Below are 18,191 nucleotides of genomic sequence, written 5' to 3'. Positions count from 1 at the left end.
ACATGTATACATTTTACTCTTTTTAAAAGTCAGTAACTTATTTATAGTAATCTGTCATAATTTATGCAATCCAAATACATTTCAGTTCTCAGAATTGATGATCCATTGCTAGGATAATAGTCTAAATACTTAACAACTGATATTGCATTGTCAACAACCATTCAGAATGAACAGTAAACAATCAAAACTGGTTTATAGTCATAATACTTTATACAACTGTGAATAGTATCCCTGAATTAATATATCTTTGGTTGATATGCCTTTAAAGTTTTCAAGGTGTCCCTACTATCAGTATAATATAATTTTTCAAACTTGCCATTAGGTAAATAAAATTGCCTCTAACACAGGGCTTAGCATGACAAAACCAAATTTACTAGTAAAAATATAGCTATTTTTTTGTTTGTTTGTTTTTAAAGATAAGGTATAAAACAATCCCTGTAAATCTCTGTAATTTTTCCTTTTACAATTTTCTAGAGCTAAAGATTAAATGAAATGCAACTCAGGCTTGCAAAGACTACAAATGTGTGCATTCATTAATATACATGTTTAACTAAAGCTCTCAAAACTCTTTAGAATGGAAGAAATGGAACAAAACTCATAGTTCTGTGATGATAAAAGGGAAAGCACCTTGCCCAGCTTCTAGAGTATGATTTACTTCATTCCAGGTATTAGTCATAGACTGGGGTCTACAAGGGAGATCAGATCCATAACCTGATTTCCTTTAGTTTTCCAGTTCCTTTCAACAGGGCCGGAGAGGCCCATATTCTACTCGAGGACAAAACGATTTTGCATACACAATAGAGCCACTCAAAAGGAGGGAGAAATAATGGGACTATAAATAATTGAGCAGGGTCATCTGGTCACCTTTCCCCTTATATTTTAGCCTCTCTCCTTGTGTCTTTCTTTCTCAGGAAATTGATGTGGTAGAAAGGACTTGCTTTTAGGAGGAGAAACTTAGATTAACTCTGCCATATGCCTGAGATGATAAAAGACGTTAGCTCGCTTCCTTTTATTATTTCAGTTTCTAATCAGGCTGGGACTTAAAATAAATGGCAGAAATAAGGGCCCTGCAGGTACTCCCATAATTCATACTGAGGTGTAGGGTTGGAGTCTCAAATCCCATTAGGAACACACAAGCATTTAGAATACCCCCTTGTGCATAGACACATCACAAATCTGGCAGATAATACTAGTGATATTCTCTTTTCCTTTCTTCTTCCAGAGACAACAAATTGATAACTAGTGACAGGATTCTGTGTCTTTAGTCAGCATTGAGTCAAACACGGTCCAGTGGTCATTAATGGGATTATTTCAATATTCACAGAAAATGGATCACTTCTAATAGACCATAAATCAATATGAAACTGAATACTATTAGTAAAATGAGAGGCAGAATAACATGTTTAAATTCTGGTCTCTGGATTTAGGCGGCTTTGAACTCTAACATCACATTTGATCAGCCAGGTTTCACTGTGCTTGTTGTTGACTTTTTGTCCCAGTTTCCTCCTCTGTGGAAAGGGGAATAACTAACAATCTCACTGAGCTGGAGGGAAGATTAAATGGGTTTTTACATGAGCCAATTAGATAGCTCCTTGGACATTAGTGAAGGGGACTCGGTCCAGAGCGTGGGCTGAGGTTGCCTCACTACTGAGGTAATACTCCACTTCTGCAACTTTTTTCCTGTAGAGTCAGATGTTAAGTATTTTAGGCTTCCCAGGCCATATGGTCTCTGCTGCAAATACCCAGTTCTGCTGCTGTGGTGTGAAACCAGGCTTAGACAATATGCAAATGAGTGGGTGTGGCTGTGTTCCATTAAAATTCTACCTGAACACAGGTCAAATTGGCCCATGGGCTAGAGCTTGGCAATCTTTTCTCTACCCACTGTCCTTTTGAATGGCAAGATATTTTTCACTCTGGTTGGTAGGGATAAAAATCATTCCTAGGCTTGTGTGAGCTCTGGGGAAGTTTCCGTTTAATTCCAGACAGATTTTTCCCTGGCCTTGCCTTAGCAGATACTGATTTCTATTCAGCTAAAGACTGGAGCGGACCTTCTGCAAATTTTCTGAGTTCTCTCTCTCTCTCTCTCTCTCTCTCTCTCTCTCTCTCTCTCTCTCCTGTTCTGTCCTCTGCCCTGTGAATTCTAGCTCCCTGGCTGTCCTGGGATGCCCCCTCTGTCGCCTCCACTCTGGGAGGCTGCAGGGTTTCCCTGTGGTTTCATCCATCCTAGAAACTCTCCAAGCAGTATTCTGGGGCTGTCAGTAGGGCTCCTCTCACTGACTTCCCCTCTCTCAGGTACCACTGTTTTTCATTACCCAATATTTGATGTCTGAAAAAAACCCATTTCATATATTTAATCTGATTTTCCTTTTTAGTTGTTTCAGGTAGTAGGGTAAATCTGGTCCCTGTTATTTTATCTTGGAAGTAGAAATCCTAATAGGTTTTTATTATTCCACATTCAAGGAACTGAGGCTCAGAAATGTTGAATTTTCACCAGGTCCATTCAGCCAGTAAGTCTTAGAGACAAAATTCAAAACCAGGGGGTGGGGGTGGGGGCAATGGGGCGATAAGGACACATATGTAATACCTTAATTAAAAAATAAAAAAATAAAAAATTCAAAACCAGGGCTTCTCTAATTTCTAAATGAGTACTTTCCCAGTTAAGATGCACTGTGTCCACCAGAAAGAATTTGCCATGTGCTTTTTAAACACACAAGGATGAACAATAGCCTTTACTAATAAACACAAAACAATAAATTCATTTCGAACCAACAATTTTGGGAGTATGTTACTATATTTTGAAAATGCATGGAGGGGGCCTATGCTTTTCATATTTTCCAGTGGGGTCACCCATCCCCCCATTTTACAATTTTTATTGTGGTTTTGCTTGTAGAGAATATTTAGGTTTTTCTCAAGTAGTAGGAAACTTTGCCCCTTTTGATGGTCTGATACTAATAAGCTTTCCACTGAAAGTCCTCATCTGGCTCAAACTTTGGCTCCTGCATTGTCTAGGGATGTGACTTTGCAAACGTGCCGAAATTATCTTTGACAGAGGAGACAAATGCATGTGTTGCTAAACTACATAAACATGAGGCAGTGAGAAATGTAGAAGTGTAAGTATAAATTCTCACAGTTCATTTTTATTACTTCACACAATTCCATTTAACATTTTCTGAAATTGTAATAAATCGTTGAATGATAAAACATATGGCATTTGAGTATGCCAAGTGAGAGATATTGTTTAGATAGTGAGTATTTGCAGAAATGTGTAGCATTATATTACCAGGAGGCTCTCTGTTGAATGAGAAAGGAACACTTATCCTTTTACAAATATACAAGTTATATAATATATACTAATATATGTATATATCTGTAAACACTGATAATCTGTTTGTCACAAGCAATGTATTTGCAAATATAACATTATGTAAATAATTCTATGCCATATGCAACTCCGCTTTTAAATGTGTGAGAAGCAGATTTTTTATAGTAACAGAAAAGCTAAACTCTAGACAGTGATTCATATGTCTTTAAACCTTTTGATTTTAATATATTGTATGTGTACTGCTATATACAACCTTACCTCTTAGTTAACCATTTAAATTATTTTTACCATTACATGAACATGAGGTTTGACCCTTGTTTTTAATATCTATTCATTAGTGTTTTATAGTTTCATTAGAAACTTCCTATACTCTCACACAACCTTAGGCATCTTATTTGTACAACAAAATATACACACATTTTTCTCATCCATGAAATGATTGGAATGACTTTCTAAGATCCCTCCTTAGCTAGCAATAACGTGGAAGGTGATTGTACTAGGATTTCCACATTATAGGCTATACATTATCCCTTTGAAACACATCAGAACACTATAAAAATGATCTCCTTCATGGAGAATCTTAGTTCAGAGAGATTAAATAATTTGCTTATAGTCTAAGAGATGCTGAAGACCTAAGGCTTGGAATTATAATATATATTCTTTTACTATATCACTGGTTTTCAAATATTTTTATCAAAGATACATTTTAAAAATGATACACTATGAGAAATAACAAATAATGTCCTAGATGTATATAACAGCACAATTTAACTCTGTCAGAATTTCAACCTGGAAACACGAGTTGACACAACTAATGTGAGCCCTCAATAAATGTTAACTATTCTCAACAGTGTCAATTATTCCTGCATTTATAAAAAATTGTGAATAAAAGTATGTCAAATAGAAGTGCATTTTGAGCTTATTAAATTAGATATGATTTTATCCTCATAGTCCAAATATTTTTGATATAATTTTGTTGTACTATCTTTCAAATAATCTTTTCCTGAATAAATGCAGTAATCTTTTCCTGAATAAATGCAGATTAGAAGAGATTTATGTGCCCCTATCCTTATTCTGATTTTGTTCTGCTCTTGACTTGTACTTCTTTACTTCCTTAATATGAACATAATTTCTGGTGTTTGACTGTGATTTTCAGGTCTCTGTTCAAGCCCTCATTAGAGCTTGCATCTGCTCTCCTTTGTTCCTTCAACCTTTGATATATTTCAACCTCTTAAAATCTCTTCCATTTAAATGTCTATGACAGAAGCACAAATTTCTCATTATTAAATGAGAAAAAGGCTCATGGAATTAATTTTTCAAACAGAATTAATGTTAATTATACTATGTTTCTTAAAGAAATGGTCAAAGGGTTGGGAAGGTCAAGTTGAAATTATATGCCCTCAAGTTTTCAATGTTTTGATTATGTAGCCCTGCACTTATGTTCCCAGTAACCAAGGCATGGAAACAACCAAAGTATACTTCAGTAGATGATTGGATAAAAAAAGATGTGATACATAATATATATGATGAAATACTACTCAGCCATAAGAAAAGATGAAATACTGCCATTTGTGATAATGTGGATGAACCTGGACAATATTACGTTAAGTACAATAAGTAAGTCAGAAAAAAAGCCAATAAACATATGATTTCACTCATTTGTGGGATATAAAACTGAAACTCATACAGACAGACAACAGAGGGAAAGGGGTGGAGGGGAAGTAAAGTGTAAACGGCCAAATATGTGGTGATGGAAGATGATTTTACTTTATGTGGTGGGCACACAATGCAACATACACATCATGTATCATAGATTTGTACACTTAAAACCTATATAATAGGTTTAACTACTGTTACCCCAAGAAATTTAATTTAAAAGATAAATTCATGTCCTCAAACTGATGAAGTGGTTTCATTAACAGGGTCCCTGGTTTAAACTCTCTGACTTTTAAGTTTCTTATTGTTCTGCCCATGACCCTCATACTTTAATATTAGTGAATTACCAAGAATATAACAGTCATGGAGAGAAAAAATAGGTTTGTTTTTCTAAAGACTTTAAGATGATATTGTTGTATGATAATAAGATTGGTATTATATTTATTTAAAATCAGGTTTGCCTGACTAAGTATAGAGAAGAAATTTCAGGCTGTATGACAAAGACAGTAAAAAGCAAGTGGCAACATTTTTAATAATGACAGTAAAATATATATCTATGGTTAGTTGCACAGTATTTCAAAACACCTTTAATTTATATTATTATAAAGTATAATTAAAAGTTTTTAAATTTCAGGGTTCAAAATTCAAGAACATAAATACTTAGATGCTAGCTCAAATAATACAAAAGTATTTAAGGATGTGAAATGTTTGTGAAAACCAAATTAAAACTCCTTTAGCACTATGATGTCAAGGTAAAATTTGTCTATTGAAACTATAAATTTAAATCAATATTCTGCCACACTGTAAAATTAAATTCTCATAGTTGGGGATCTTTTATTATTCTGTACAGAATTTTAAAAAATATGCTTGAATTCTAGTGGACCATAATTGTCTTAATGTCTAAAACATTTTTAAAGAAGCCATTCTTATTAGCATGGTTCATTTACTAATCTGTAACAGGAACACAACTTAAAGGCTTTTAAGAAGGCAAACTTACTGTATTCTAAATCTCAGCTGTGTGATGGGAATATCATGAAACCAATGTCACAAAACACACAATTGTCATATGTCTCTATAATTACTAAAAACTTTCTGAACTACAGAATTAATATGGACTATTTTTAAATGACACATTATATATATTTCTTCATCTAAAATAGTTATCTCTGGCGAGAATGCAGAGAAAAGGGAACCCTCGTCCACTGCCGGTGGGAATGCAGACTGGTGCAGCCACTGTGGAGAACAGTATGGAGTTGCCTCAAAAAACTAAAAATGGAACTCCCATTTGACCCAGTGATCCCACTTCTAGGAATATATCCCAAGAAACTAGAAATACCAATCAGAAAGAATATATGTTCATAGCAGCACAATTCACCATAGCTAAGGTTTGGAAACAGTCTAAGTGCCCATCAGTAGATGAATGGACTAGAAAACTGTGGTACATTTACACAATGGAATCTACACTGCAGTATAAAAGGAGTTCTTACCATTTGCAACAGCATGGATAGAACTGGAGAGCATTATGCTAAGTGAAATAAGCCAGTCAGAGAAAGATAAATATCACATGATCTCATTTATGGAATATAATGAACATAAACTGATGAACATAAACAGATCCAGAGACAGAGAAACATCGATCATACCATCAAACCTTAGAGGGAAGGCAGGGGAGGGTGGGGGTAAGGGGGAGAGATCAACCAAAGGACTTGTATGAATGCATATAAGCCTAACCAATAGACACAGACAACAGGGGGTAAAGGCATGAGTGGGGGGAATGGGGGGGAAGTGGGGAGATAAGGACACATGTGTAATACCTTAATCAATAAAGAAATTAAAAAATAAAATAAAATAGTTATCACTATAACTTGGTCTACCTACCACAAATTACTATCAAAGATTTTAAAAATTCTCAAAATTTAAAAACATTTAAAACACGTATCACACTAGCAAAGAAAAGTTATATTATCCATTAATATATATACATTTTTACTTAGAACAGGCTGTAATTAAAAATAAAGATGTAACTGCAATTTTAACCTTCTAAACAGACAACCGGAATTATTGTATGGTTCATATCAGTTGTCATACTATTTATCATTAACAAGGATAAGCACAATCAAATAATTACACAGAGCATATAATTGCAACAATAAGATGAATATACATATATTACAAATAAACTGTAAAATCTAAAGAATCTGGGGTAATTTGGCAAATTTAAATTAGCCCATGAAAATATTTCCATTCTATCTTGCCAACCTTTTGTTCTTTACTCTCAGTCATTTTGCTTTCAGGGAAAGCAATGTACTTACCTTGGATGGTGACTTTAAGGGATGTAGGCTCCAAGGTTTTACGTGGTGCTGCCAGGAACTTGTGTTATACACATTGACACACACTTACCTCCTCTATTTTTCTTCCTTCTCATATAAGATAAATATGTTTTCATAATATGACATATGATACAAAATGTAATGAGATACAATGTAATATTCTAAGATAACAGTAAGAACAGAAATGCACACAGGAGGAAACAAGGGGGAAACAGTGGTTAGACTGGTCACAAGTACGAAACAAAATCCTACCTGATGAATCGAAGTTCACCTCATTGCCAGGACTTGGACCTACATCAATGGACACAATTGGTAAGAGTTTCCGAAAGTCCCATAGTTTTGTGACCCCACAGGAATCGCAGGATGCTATCATGTGACCCTTTAAAGAATATTAAAAAAAGAAGTGCATTTACATATAAATATACATATGTAGTAACTCACACACACAAGAGATAAGTGTTATAGATTTATTAAATCCACAAGAATGCTTTGCTCTAAACTAAAAGTTACTCATTATACCTTTGTCTGAAACATAATGTTGCTATAAAATAGTAATTTAAGCACTATACAAAATTACATAATACATTTTGGAATATTATTTTATAGGAAATCATTTATTTTGGCTGATTTAATTATATCAGAAGATATAGTAAAACAAAAATACACACACCCATATATAGTTCATATACATGTACACATGTACATGTATATGTGTGGGTGGGGTTAAAAAGTAGATTTACAGTTATTTGTATGGAAAATAATACAATTATTAATAAAAAGTAACACAAGAATAAACTCTGTGTTTCATGTACTCACAATTGTAAAACTACTTTTGCCATGCCCTGTGTCATATATGTGATCTACACATAAAAACTATATACATGAAAACATTGCACTAAAAGGGGGGCATTTTACTTTATACGCTGTAATTAGCACTAATACTTTATATCTCAAATGGAGTGAAAAAACAGACATAGTAAAACAAATGCAACGAAAGAAGAGTTTATAATCACTGAAGGTAGAATCACTAGGGCCAGGTGCAACTGATGGCAAGGAAACAGTTTCTGCTGTGGTCATTTAACAAAATTACTGGACATATGTGGGGCTTTTGGGTTATATGTATTAGGATAAGGATGAAGGTAATTGGATAAAGGAGATGAAAAACAAAAGGAAGGGTGAATGCATTCGATTGTTATGGAAACAGGAACGGGTATTTTCCCAATATAGAAGCACCAACATGGATGCACTAGGTCCAAGCTTAAGGTTTATTCACTCCTCATTGCAGGCCTCTCAGATGTTTATTGAGCATCTACTTTCTGTCAGGGACCAGGATATAGTGATGAGTAAGAGGGGTTTCGGTTCTCCAGCAATTCATAATATATGCTCACTCTCATCATTCTGCCATTTAAATTCTCTCTACTCGGCAATTAAATATGAGTATTGGCCACATCAGGCCTATAAATAATGTTTATGATGCCATTATACTATTTGCCATTCAATATACAGTATCTCTTTCAGCTTTAGCTTACTTTTTTAACGTTAAATAAAAAGTATATTCATTTTCTTCCTAAATATTCTAAAATGTTAAATAATTTGATTATTGTACAATTCTCCTTCTTACCATTTTTAATTAGCTCACATAATTTTTTTCTCATTTACTCCTTGATTTCTATTCTTTTTCTCAAAAATGTGCTTATGTTACATTCCAAGTGGACTCTGCTTTTCCCTAAACATATCAGAAATGCAACAAATGCCATTAGTTTTAAAATTCTATGACTGTAATCACAAGTGAAGCAATACAGCAACCTTGTCCTCAATTTCATAAAGGGGATGTTTAATCTTTTTTATAACTTAAAAAGGAACATGGAGAACTTGGAATGTTTTCAGATATGTAAACATGTATTGTAAGAATTGTGAAGAATCAGTGAATTTAATTTTCAGAAGGAAAGTTCTCAGGTTCATCAGAAATATTAATGTTAGAAATTAGAAAAAATTTTCCCAGATGTAAGGGCTTTTTAAAACATCTTTCAGAAGGAAACAAAAAAATTTCCTTCAATTCAGAGAACTGAATACATTTAATTTAGAAGGAGTTTACAATAAAGACAGATTATGGACTTGATTGACTTTTCTTTTCTGGGTGCTATAAGCTAAAGATAATCTTAAAGTGTGCTATATACCACTGGATATTACAATTTGAGGAAATACACTTATAAATATTTCAATCTCTCTTGGTGTGAAAATAAGTATTTAAATACTTTTAACATTTTTATATTTTACTTTTACTGTTGTCAAATGACCAATGTTAAACTATCTGATAATATTACTTAAGTGTTTTAAATGAATCAAGTGCTGTGCTAAATGCTTATTAATAAACAAATAGATATTATTTTAGACCATTTTGAATAATACCATGTAGCCAGATTTTTCTATTTCCCAAGATAGTTAGGAGCCATGGCAAAGTATACAGTAGGTAAACTAAATATAGTGACTTATTAAGTGATATAAATAAGTTTGTGTTCATATTTGATAACCAAGAGGTATTGTGTAGTGAAGGAACAACTTAGCTGCATTTCCAATTTGCCAATGAGGCAGAGGCAGTGCCTATGGCAGTGTAGACCTCAAGAAATATTGGTGAAAGCAATAGATGATGAATGCCTCAATGGAACTTGCCTAGTTTTACTTTTGTCCAAGTCCTTCCATAACATTCTTGGAGTAAATATTAGATCTAACCCTGACAGTTCTGAATCACTTAGAAAGAAATCAAGAGCTAGACAATATAGAGAATACAGAACCAAAAACTTGGAATATCCTCAAGACCCAATATCCCTCTTCCTCTCTCATACAAAATGGAAGCCCTTCTGCCAATAAATCTCTTTCCTTATGGCACTAGAAGATACTAGAATATTGCTCATCTGAACAGCATAGTGGGAGTTTTGAGGATCTAGAGGTGGAGAGGAAAGATGTGGGAGAGGTACCACCTGGCAAAAAACAAATTATTTATCTAAAACTTGTTTAGATAAGAAAAATAATGGCTAGCTATAGTTATGTGCTAAACCTAATTGAAGAAAGAAAGACTTCAAAGAAAATGTTTTCTAGAGATATTTTAATAGATGCAATAATCCCATTTTATGGATTATGGAGAAAAATGAGGTTTAAAGAGGTCAAGTGAGTTTCCTAAAATTACCCAGAGAGAATGAATTGGGAAGAGAATTCAAGCATAGGTCTGGTTGACTTCAGAGTCTGAGACTTTAACAATAATATTCTATTTCTTGAAAAATATACCACAATATATCACAAATGTTTACATATGTTGAATATATTTCCCCATTAGGATACATTTTCAGTAAGTCAATAACTCAGATCAATACTTGCCAAAAAGATGGTTCTCACAATATTATTTATAAGATAAAGCAGTAGAAGTGTAAGAAAATTATTTTCAGTGGATGCCTAGATAGATAAATAGACATGCATGCATAAAAACATACATATTTAAAACTGTAATATTACATAAAAAACTATTATTTTAGTCTGGCCAGCATGGCTCAGTGGTTGAGTGTCCATCTCTGAACCAGGAGGTCATGGTTTGATTCCCAGTCAGGGTACATGCCCAGGTTGCAGGACAGATCTCTAGTGTGGGGCATGCAGGAGGCAGCTGATCAATGATTCAATGTATATATCTCTCTCCCTCTCCCTTCCTCTCTGAAATCAATAAAAATATAATAGAAAATAAATAAAAATATTATTATCTTAACTATTATAATGGCGTTTCCAAAAATTGTTAATACATGGGAAAACATACATATGCAGTTCAATGAAGGAAGCAGCAAACACAATTGTTTATCCTGTCTGATACACACACAAGCATATGTTGAAAATCAGAGTGGTGAGAACTAAATCAGAAATGATTAGCTTTAGGTGGTAGGATAAATCAGTTTTATTTTATTTGTTCCTTTTAGCATTTTTAAAATTCAAATTTAATGGAGTTAGCATATATTAATTGCTACCATCAGAAAAAAAAAGTTACGTAAATAAATAATTAAATCAAAAAAACATACACAATACCTGTCAAGTATTAATTTTATAACTTAAAATTCTGCTATGTAAAATGGGCAAGAAAGAGGGGGTTCATCAAGCAAATGGCAGAAACATTAAGCCCTAAAACATCAGCTGCTTTCAATATGTGAAGGTAATGACCTGCAACTTGGTATTAAGGTATAACTATAGTAAAATGTTTAGGCTCATTAGCAGAAAAATTAGTATTTCAAACATTTTTAGTATACTGATACATTAGTGTGTCTCTTAGGACAGGCCTGTGCAGTGTTAAGGATTAGCTCATTACACCATTTCCTCAGTGCCCTAATAGCACAAATAAGGCAGAGAAATATGGAATTAGAATGGAAATAGAAAGTAAAATTTAGGAATGCTCAAGTTTAATGCTAAAGAAGAAGGGAATATAAAGCATTGGAAAGATGTAGATGAGGTTGCTGAGGTCAGTACATAATTCTTTCCTATGCTATTGTCAATCTAATAGGCATTAATAATTTATATCACCAATCATGTCCCAGGTATATGGAAGCTTGACATCTCAAAAATAATTACTTATCATCAACAATATACAACACTTTACTACATAATCATAATAACTTGTTCAAAGGGATTTATATTTATTATTTCATTTCATCCTTCATCTTTAAGGTTAGATTATATGGCCCTATTATTCAGATGAGGAAAAAAAACTTTCAATGGTATAAATAAAGCTTGCCCAAAGTCATCGTGTTAGTAAAACAGACCCAAGATTCAAACCCAGTCAATCTGAATGAAGTGCCCAAGCTTTTAAGCTCTTAAGGAGGAAAATATTTTGCATGCCTTGACTTAGATGCTTTGGGGAATGGAGTCCAATGAAATAGTACTTAAGCGCTTAAAGTGCATATTCTGTTATGAAGGCAGAACACCCTGAAAGAACTACTAGTACTTTAACAAAACATCAACAAATATGTATTAGCAAAGAACAAATTGAACAAGCAGGCTCGATCCCCGGCCCTGGTCCAGGGCACATACAGGAGGCAACCAATCCATGTGTCTCTCTCACATCGATGTTTCTGTCTCTCCCTTTCCCTTCCACTCTCTAAAAATCAATGGAAAAATATCCTTGGGTGAGAATTAACAAAAAATAAACAAACAAAAAAAGATGATGACACTTCTTTTTTTAAGGACTCTGATAAAATTATTTGTCATTCATTAACTATTGACCAGACAAGCATTCCCTGTTAGAGTGGCCTAGCACAGGTGATGGAGTGTGAGGGGGGGGAGAGAGGGAGAGAGGACAGGAAAGATGCAGGACAGAAAAGGATAAGACGTGATCCTAGACCTTAATGAGTGATACAGTCATCTTGTTCAAAGTAATTTCTAAATCTCCTAAGTGAAATGAAATGTATTGTCCTGCAACTACATTTTATAAATATTTATACTCTAGAGGCCCAGTGCACCAGTGGGGTCCCTAGGCCTGGCCTGTGCCCTCTCACAATCTGGGACCACTCAGGGGATGTTGGATAGCTGGTTTTGGCCCGATCCCTGCAGGCCTGACCCAGACAGGAGGGAGCCCGATCCTGTGCGTTGAGCATCTGTCCCTGGTGGTCAGCACACATCATAGCAACCAGTCGACTGGCTGTTCAGTCACTTAGGCTTTTATGTACATAGATAAGAATAAAATAGATGTAGGTGAAATCTCCTCTTCAATACATAGAGAGCTTTCTTCCCCAAACCCTTCATCCCTGGTGGAGCCACTATTCTGTTTGTTAACTTGTAGCTCAGCTCACTGCTTCTCTGCTCTTTCCATTGACCAAATCAAGTAACAGAAGATTCTGTTTGGAGTTTGAAGTGAATAGTATGTGATACTGTTGGAGCAGCTTTTGCATTAATTTACATTAAAAAATTGGAGATCACAGGACCTCCTAGAGAGTGAAAGCTAGATGCAATTGCTACTGCACTTTTAGTAGAATACCAGGGATGACAATTTTAATGATATAGGCACTTAAATTCATTAATCTGTTGTTCTTTATCAGGGGAGAAAAGCAGTCCTTTTATATTCCCAGAGCAATGAAGGGGTCAAGGCAGGGGATGCAAATTAGAGAAGTACTAGTCTTCTCACAGTGACCAGAGGCCGGTGAGGGGCGCAGAACCTGAATGTCCATGGGAGTCGCTTACATAGGTACACACCCCAAAATACGTGGTCAGATCTGTTCCTTTCCTGGTTGGAAAAAGTTATGATTCTTTTTTTTTTATTTACCTACATCAGTCCCACAAATATTTATAGAGTACTTACTAGGAATAGGGTACAAATACATATTTTCAGTAATTTCAAAATAATCATTTCTAAAGTTCCTAAAGTGCTTACTAGGAACAGGGTACAAATTCATATTTCCAGTAATTTCAAAATAATCATTTCTAAAGTGCTTAGCTAGAGCTTTAAAAAAATATATATATTTTTTACCTCGTCACGGTGAAATAAAACAAACCATCTAGCAAAGATAGCAACAGCACCTTAATGACTTCATTGCAGTCCCTTTTCCCATTTGTCCTTCTGCTCCTTAATCATTGCAGAATATATTATATGTAGATCCACACAAATTCTGTTAAATGTGTTTTATTTATTGTGATAGCAACCTAAGGATTACTCTATTTGGCAGAAGTCTCCTTTAAAGTGGCCAATTATTATTGATTAATATAGTATGCACTGTAATAACATTGCTGGGATAAACTGTAATAAATTTATTTTCTTTTAATATGTACATAAGTGCAGTTGCATAAAATCAAGGCAGTTCTATATACATAAAAATGATAATTTATGCATTGGTTTGTATTATCATAATGTTTAAATTACTAAGGTTCAAGTTTATGATGATAAGCTATATTTGGCTGTAGCTATATGGATGTCATTAAATAACATATTCTAAAAATCTATAGTTTGACTCATAAAAATAGGCCAGAGAGGTTAAGTTATATATATTTCACTAAAATTCATAGTCTTTCTAAGAACTATTGCTTTAGGCTGTGCTTCTGCTGCCACAGAATTTTTTAGAAACTATATTTTTCACTACATAAGATTTTCTTGAAGATAAGAAACTTTACCCACAGAATGGAGAAAGAAAATTTACAAGCCCACAAAGGCACAATCTATTTTTACTATTTTTAGATATGCAAACGCCATAATAATAGGGAAGTCATCTATAATTTAATGATTTGGTTTCATTTGTAATTTTGTATTTGAGTATGTAAACTGAAAAACAACTATTTTAAAGAAAAATTCTACCCCTCAGCCTAAGAAGAGAGAAATTTTGAACTCCTTTGTTCAATTCCAAGATTAAGCCCTGTCTTTGTGGTCTTAATTTTCTTTAGTTGAGGTGGAACAAAATGTAGATGCAACCAGCATATGTTAGAAACAAAGGGATCTTTTGCTTCCCAAACAACCAAGTACAAGTCAAGGAGTATTTGCAAATGAGCATTTAAACTTGAATACTTTAGGAAAAATAGAATAAAATGTGATCTCTGAATGCAATATAAACATAGCAGCTTATATTTCCTTAGTTGGAAAACTTGCGTGTTTTTGTTTTTTTTATAACAGCCGCTGAACTGAGGTGGGGTGAGAGGCAGAGCATGGTGGTGATGGACATGCTGGGCCCGAAGACCATTGGGAAGTCTGCCAGCAGAAATTCCAGACCATGTGTGGAGAGTGGGGACTCTGAAAGCATCTTCCCTGTAGGGCCACACTGAGTACACAAATGGCATTTCTGAGGAGGAGGGCAGATTCTTCCGCTCTGCCCGTGGTGTTCATGTTAGCCAGCAGTCACTTCTTGAAGTATTCACAGGGTCACATTCACCCACGAACACGCAATTAAGTGGGGAAAATTACATTAACGGGGATAATCAAGTTATCTTGTAATTATGCTTTTGAGTAAATTGGTGTGACAATTCTTTGTGCTCTGATTATGTGATTCAGAGATAATGGATGGTACATTAGACATTATAAGTAAAAGAATCTCTTTAAAAACTCAGGCTGTTATACCTGTAGTATTTCAAACATTTTCAACCACATGCAAGTTTAGACTGACAATAATTAACCATGACTAGAAAAAAATGTATAATTTTATATTGATATTGTGATATCATTTAGAGTATTTTTGCCCTTGGAAAACTGTTTAAATGAGACAGTTGTATTGGAAGACCACTTGCTTAAACAGCCAAATGTTCTGAGCAGTGATATCATATTTTTATAAAAGTAATAAATATATTTTGAACTATTTTTGGCAGTACTATGCTCAGAATAAACATGGGAAGTCAGCAAAGTGTATTAAATTCAGAAATAATATTTTAAGATCAATAGCATAAAATAAATGTATTCCTGTCCCAGCAAATGTTGTCTTAACTATGTACTCTTTTAAATGCCCCTTGAGTTCTGACCTACAGTGAATTTTTGATATATCCTAATCAATGACTATTTATTGATTACCTCTGAACCAAGAATTATGCCAACAGCTATTTGGGGCGGGGGGGAGGCATTACTCAGCCAAAGGATCTATTATATTGCCTATAGTGGGACAGTTTCTTTTCACATATAAACATTTTTGAAGCCAAAGATAATGCTTGGGATTATGCTAACATGGCTTCAAACATCCCACATTTTAACCAGTAACAATTTAGGTTAATAGTGATCTCTTACAGGAAAAATATCTCACCTGCTTAATCTAATCCTAGCTTTCTCCCTGTGTTCTGTGACTCCATCACACCACACTTCTACCACCTCAGGAGCTTGGTCTTTGCTACTGCCTCTATTTGAATTTTTTCTTAAGATCACTGCAGGGGTCCTAGCTTGTTTGGCTCAGTGGATAGAGTGTTGGTCTGCAGACTGAAGGTTCCAGGGTTTGATTCCCATCAAGGGCACATGCCTGGGTTATGGGCTCGAACCCCAGTAGGGGGCTTGCAGGAGGCAGCTAATTGATGGTTCTCTCTCATTATTGATGTTTCTATCTCTCTCCCTCCCTCTCCCTCCCTCTCTGAAATCAATAAAAATGTATTTTAAAATAAATCACTGCAGGGTTTTCTTGAATGGCATTCTATCAGAGTCCCTCCCTGACCATTCTATTATAAGCCCCAACTCTCACCTCATTACTCTTTTCACCTGAATTTATTCTGGTTAGATAATATTTATTATTCTTGAGACTATTCATTTGTTTAATTATTTTCTTTGGTTCTTACCAAAATATAAAGTCCATAAGGACATGAGTTGGTATTGTGCATTGCTGCACCCTCAATATTTAGAGCTGTGCTTGAGACATGGCAAGTGCTCAGTAAAGAGATGCTAAGTTAAAAGCTATGCTGACTTTTTCATATATGCCAAAAATACGGTCATTCAAAAGATGTACATATAGAAAAACAAATGATTAGTTTTATAGTAAAAGAGGAAGTATGAAGATATATGACATCATTATGATACTTCTAATTTTCATGGAACCATCAAGAAAATTACACATGCTTAAAGTAATCTTTACCCAACTGTATAAATTTCTAAAAGTTAAACTTTGGGGGCAGGTGGTATAATCTTAAATGTACTATTCTTTGTTATTTACATTTTTAAATTCTAACAAAACAAAGTAGAAATAAAGGGTAAAAACCTCTATCAATTTATTATATCTAAAAGTAATTTCTAACTAATTTGTATTTTCTGTTTGTACAAATTCTTTTACTTTAATTTTTCAATCAAATTATTTTATTATGTTAAGGCAAGATTATTTCATAAATGATTAATTTAAGGATGTTGCAGTATGAGATTAGTTTAAAAGACATAAAATTGATTTTTAGATATGTAGGAACATTGAAATAATTCAAATATGTTATAAAATAAAATTAGCATGTTACAAGTCCCTTAACTTTTTATTCTGTTGTTGTTTCCAATTTCCTCAAATAGAACCTGCTTTAGTGTTGTTGTTTTTATCACATATCTAAAAGTTTCGACTTATGCAATATCTAGTTGCAATAATGAATAATAACTGACATGAAATATCAATATTGGCCAGGTTAAATGGTAGTTGACATCAAGTTGGATTGCTGAAGAAATAAACAAAATTGAAATGTTTTTGGTGTATAAGTGCTGCCTGACATCATTTGTCCTTCAGAGGATCAATAGCTGCATAACCTAAATGTTACTTGCATTGCTTTATATAAAGGGGCTGGAGAGAGATGCTAAGTACTTTCTGTTTGAGATTGAATAACAAACACAATTTTAAAAAATCAGAAATTGAGTTTCCTTTCCTAAAATGCTGTGAAGATAACTTTTCTAGGTAGGCAATTAATTGCAGGTACTTATTTGTCTGTGATTTAAAGGAAATATAAAATGAGTTAACTCATTTATGTCCATATTCAACCAACTTAGAAAAAGTAATTAACCTATCTCAGATCAAATGTAAAGCTCTTAACTGCCTAGTTATTAAATTGTATATTCTAAATGTAAAAATGAAAAAAATACTCCTACTGAAGCTTGTACCCATTTTTGCTCCAGTGAAATATAACTATATCATTTCTTACTTAACATAGTAGTAGGAAGATATGAAATTTCTTCTCTGATGGCTTCTGTTTTTCATTAAAGAATGGAGAGTATTATGCTAAATGAAATAAGCCAGTCAGAGAAAGACAAGTATCACATGATCTCACTTATACGTGGTAGCTAATGATCAAAATAAATTGAGGAACAAAAAAGATCCAGAGATATTGAAGCTACAACAGATTGATGTATTTCAGAGGGAAAGGGTTGAGGGAGCAGAAAAAGATTAACCAATGAATTTTTATGCATATATATGCATAGCCCATGGACAGACATTAACAGGTTACTT

The 18,191-nt window shown here is 34.0% G+C and overlaps 1 protein-coding gene across 1 annotated transcript in view; it reads right to left on the bottom strand.

The window, feature by feature from the left end:
- Nucleotides 1-18,191, bottom strand: part of SPAG16 (sperm associated antigen 16) — a 640,972-nt gene that overhangs the window by 182,925 nt on the left and 439,856 nt on the right. The window contains exon 15 of the mRNA XM_081095737.1: nt 7,561-7,687. Coding sequence (XP_080951863.1) covers nt 7,561-7,687 — 127 coding nt within the window. The remainder of the gene's footprint in view (nt 1-7,560; nt 7,688-18,191) is intronic.

This window comes from Myotis nattereri (genome assembly GCF_964212035.1).
Source record: "Myotis nattereri genome assembly, chromosome: 7".
Lineage (NCBI taxonomy): Eukaryota > Metazoa > Chordata > Mammalia > Chiroptera > Vespertilionidae > Myotis > Myotis nattereri.
Note: the sequence above shows the minus strand (reverse complement) of the source record. Positions and strands in the feature narration are given on the sequence as shown.